We start from the raw sequence: 4,089 nt of genomic DNA, 5'->3' as shown, positions 1-4,089 counted from the left end.
AGATTGTGTGGCTTCTCAGGCTATTGGCAGATCTACATGTCTCACACCCAACACTGGTTCCATTATTTTGTGATAATCAGGCAGCAATCCATATTGCAGCAAATCCGGTCTTTCATGAGTGTACTAAACATATCGAGATAGATTGTCATTTTATTAGGCAGCATATCCAGTCTAAGACTCTTGTTCCACGGTCAATTTCATCACAGTTTCAATTGGCAGATATTTTCACCAAGGCTCTTGGACGGAATCGATTCCATGACTTATTGATCAAGTTGGGCATTGCAAATCTGCATGCTCCAACTTGAAGGAGAGTAATGAAGGCTATCTTAATTATTGATTCTAATTTTCCATGATTACCATTTCAATTGATATGATTTAATTGACTTGGTTATTCTAATTGATTTGATTGTAATTTTTCTTAATTATAGGCTTGATCTAGGGAATTCCCCTTTATTGCATAGATTATTTTTCCTTTTGTATTGACAATGAAACTTGTATATAAACCCCTAGTGGTTTCTCAATAAAATCATCCAAAGAGTATTCAAACTTTTCAATCTGTGTCATTAGTTTACAAATGTGAATTCCCAAATCATTGTACAAAGTGTAACCTGTGGTTTTATTCAAATCGGTTGCCTGGAAAAACAAACAATCGAGAGTATGTCCCTTTTTTCACCAACCGTTAAACCAAATGAAAATTGTGGGAAAGTTTCACATTTTGGCACTCTTTGGAAGGCTTATTAAGTTGCACTACTATCAGTATAATCATAGTTAGTAATTCCTTAGACAACAAACAGAATGAATACGTTGAAATTACTGATCATGCTTCAAATAGTGCTTTGAGATTGTAAGGCCCCGTAATGTTGGGTGTTCCGCTCCACATCAGCTCGGCAATCTGCTTATAGGCCTCCTCAGTCAAATGACCAGAGTCAAAGAACCAATATTCACTAGGATCTGCACATAATTCATACTCTGCCACAACCCTGATTCCTCCACAGCTATCAATTCCTCTGTATGGACCGCTCCCACAACATGCTAATTCTGCCTCCTTGAAACCTTGAAATATTCAATCACAAAATCTACATTAGCAACTTTCGCGTATGTCGCTTAAAGATATGATTCAAATTCCCAAGTCCTAAATAAAGAAAAAAGTAGTGTAATTAAGAAGATAGCTCGGGGCATACCATATTTTTCAGGATTATTTGTTCTTTCACTAGAAGACGTATAAATATCATGCTTTGCATATTTAAATCCTTCTAGTTTGATCGCCAGCTCCTGCAAGGCTTTAGAAAGAGCGGCATTGTGGAGTTTTGCTAGTTCCGTTGCTTCCTCAAAGCAGGAACCTGTATTCCCAGGTACGAGCACCTTCATGCCGGGGATACAACCCAATGCCGCCAAGTTGGATAATCCGAATTTCCTTCCTCCTTTCTTATATATTTCCTGAAACACCAAAATGGAATATACATTGCAATCAACTAATTGGATTTAAAAGGGAAATTTAAAGGGGGAAAACGTTTAAAAGGCTTGAAAATATATGAAACTTACTTTGATAGTATCTGTTATATTTCCAATCACCATTCCCACATATTCTTCTTTGGACAAGGATTGAAACACACTAGAGTTTGTGGTGAAAGGGGCCAAGATATCATTGGCTCCAATGTTAATTAAGTAAACAGCTTTGGAGAACAAGGTCTTGGCCTTTGCATCGCCTAGTTTCTGCCTCAACAGCTTTGTCGCATTTTTGAAATAACTCAACTGAGTTTTCAAATCTATCACCTGCAATTAATCCGCAATTGTAAAAGAAGAAGAAATCAGTGTCGAAGAAGAACGTCAAATTTGAAATAGAACAAATTTTAAGATATCCCAGCCTATATTAAGTTAATGTATTATTTAACAGACATAGGCAAGCATAAGCAAATGGTAGATATACACGTCAGAGCCAGAGTGATGAGGGAACCCATACAAATCCTTGATTAGTTTCAGCTAAAGCACCAGCTCCAGCCGAGGCAAAATTGACCCCATAAGTAAATTGATGATTTCCAGGTTTAAGATATGGTTGAATTAGTGGTAGGTTTGCATACTCGGCTGCAGGAAAACTAAAACACTCAGAACAAACAGTCATATTTCAGTACAAAATGGCAAAATGAAAATTTGTCTTACCAATGAAGTCTGGAATTAGACGCCCATCAGAAAATCTTCCAGTGGGGTATTTGAAGAAGGTTTCCCCATATGGCCAAAAGTTTGCCCGAGCAATCGTGTCGATGTAGTTATTATTTCCAGAGTCAAAGAGTGAATCCCCCAAGATGAACAAGGCGACATGGTTTTTTGGCAGACTACTACTGCATACGAGGTTGAGAGAACCTGCACAAAGAAGAAAGAAACACGAAAAGAACCTTGAACTAGCCATGTTAGAAATGGATTTCGCTTTATGTCATTATCCTCATTAGTTTGCGTGGTATTTATAGAGTTGTCTGCTGCCTACATGACGCAGAATTCAGTCCTATGAGATGCCAGAAGTTTCCCATAACATCCCAAAGTAAGGCGTGAACTTGCAAGTCAAAAAGGTTGTCCGCAAACGAATTGTTTTCCCCTTTTCCTTTTTTGAAGAATTTTATTCAATGGGGACTGCAAAGGAAATTCTGAATGGACCAAGTGGCTAGTTAATTTATTTTTTCGGTAAAATAGCGTAAGTTCTGAACTTTTCAACTAATAAAGATTGATACATTGATAGGATGGGAAATAATTTAGTTGTTCATCTGTAAATTTCATGTGTTAAGTTGGATAACTAATTATCTTAAAAGTTTAAGTTGAATGAAAATGATTTAATTATTATAATTAACTTCTGACACAGAGCCATGTAAATCATTTGAATTATTACTTAAGTTGATATCATAATAGGTTAGATGATTAATTATTTTAAATATTTTAACCAATTCCAAAGAACTCAATTATTATATTTAAATTTTAGCTCCATGGTTGATAGTTTTTGCGGCTCAATTCATTTGCAGTTTGATGATAAAATTGGTCAATGGTTTGTTGTTTGGGCATTGCCATAAAAAAAAAAACTAACTAATTAGTCTTTTATAAAATAATTAATCTTTGTTAAGGTTTTTTTTTTTTATCCCAGAAGAAAACACAACTTTATTAACAAAATATTACCAAGTATATGGTATCTTTATACGCACTACAAAACTCATAGAAAAACTCGTGGAGAGACATTTTGAGATAAGTGCCACTTTCTGTATGCCCTCTACCCCTTTTCTCGTTATGAATGTATTTGGCACACCCAGACCATCCCCGTTTAGGATATAAACCAATGACGATGGGGTCAAAGAACCCAATTTTCAGGGCACATCTCTTGGTTTGATTGAGTTGTCATCCAACGTGCAACCATATTGGCTTCCCGACAAACACAACTTATGTCCACATTTACAAATTTACAAAACTATTTCCTAATATCTGTTAGTATAGCATAGATTCTCCAATCTGCACATTTTAAATATGCCAACCTGTCCCTCCTTTTACTGCTGTCGCCATAGCTTCTAGACTTGATTTCACGAGCACCTTGTTTCTTGTTCCGCATAGCATTCTTTCATGATCATCTCTTGTTACTATTCCAACAGCCGCCTTAGGAGGATTTTTATGGAAAGAACAATCGATGTTAACTTTGACCCAACTACTTCCACGACATTAATGTCGTTAATTTGCCTGCTGTCATTGATTTTTCTTTTGCAAAAGCATCTCCTATATATCTTCTGCGCCATTACCTCTCCATATATATTCACCCACTGCTCTTTGAACTTTAATTAGCATCACGACTTTTCCCATTTGTACTAGCTTGACATCACAACTAGCTCAAATATTTCAACAAGTAAACGTCAGAGTTGTAGATACCATTCTCTTCTCGCTGCCAATCACTTGCTTCATACCTAGGACTAGTTGCAATTACTTATCACTGAAGTAACACATGTTCATAGTCTCTACTTCTTTATCCAAATTCTAGAAAACCATACCCTCAAAGGCTAATGGAGGCATGGTATATTTCATTTATCAAACATACGTATATAATAAATTTATTCTAATTCATTCTAA

General features: G+C 36.0%; 1 protein-coding gene across 1 annotated transcript; it reads right to left on the bottom strand.

The window, feature by feature from the left end:
• Positions 1-592: 592 nt before the first annotated feature.
• LOC110423876 (GDSL esterase/lipase 1-like) lies at positions 593-2,434 on the bottom strand. Its single transcript, XM_021438291.1, has 5 exons — positions 2,158-2,434; positions 1,961-2,082; positions 1,543-1,773; positions 1,182-1,437; positions 593-1,053 (listed from the first exon to the last, which is right to left on the bottom strand). The coding sequence occupies exons 1-5, from the start codon at positions 2,402-2,404 to the stop codon at positions 818-820; spliced, it is 1,092 nt and encodes a 363-aa protein (XP_021293966.1). The 5' UTR covers positions 2,405-2,434; the 3' UTR covers positions 593-817.
• Between the last annotated feature and the right edge of the window lie 1,655 nt (positions 2,435-4,089).

Source organism: Theobroma umbraticum, unplaced genomic scaffold (assembly GCF_002168275.2).
Source record: "Theobroma umbraticum cultivar Fairchild unplaced genomic scaffold, ASM216827v3 scaffold_204.0, whole genome shotgun sequence".
Classification (NCBI taxonomy): Eukaryota; Viridiplantae; Streptophyta; class Magnoliopsida; order Malvales; family Malvaceae; genus Theobroma; species Theobroma umbraticum.
The sequence above is the reverse complement of the archived record's forward strand: the minus strand, read 5'-3'. Positions and strand labels throughout refer to the sequence as shown.

Excerpts from the sequence above, each read along its gene's own strand:
- LOC110423876 (XM_021438291.1), bottom strand. The coding sequence starts at position 2,404 with ATGGCTAGTTCAAGGTTCTTTTCGTGTTTCTTTCTTCTTTGTGCAGGT. Across the intron at positions 2,083-2,157 it reads TCTAATTCCAGACTTCATTG|CCGAGTATGCAAACCTACCA; the intron begins GTAAGACAAATT and ends GTTTTCCTGCAG. Across the intron at positions 1,054-1,181 it reads AAATAATCCTGAAAAATATG|GTTTCAAGGAGGCAGAATTA; the intron begins GTATGCCCCGAG and ends GAATATTTCAAG.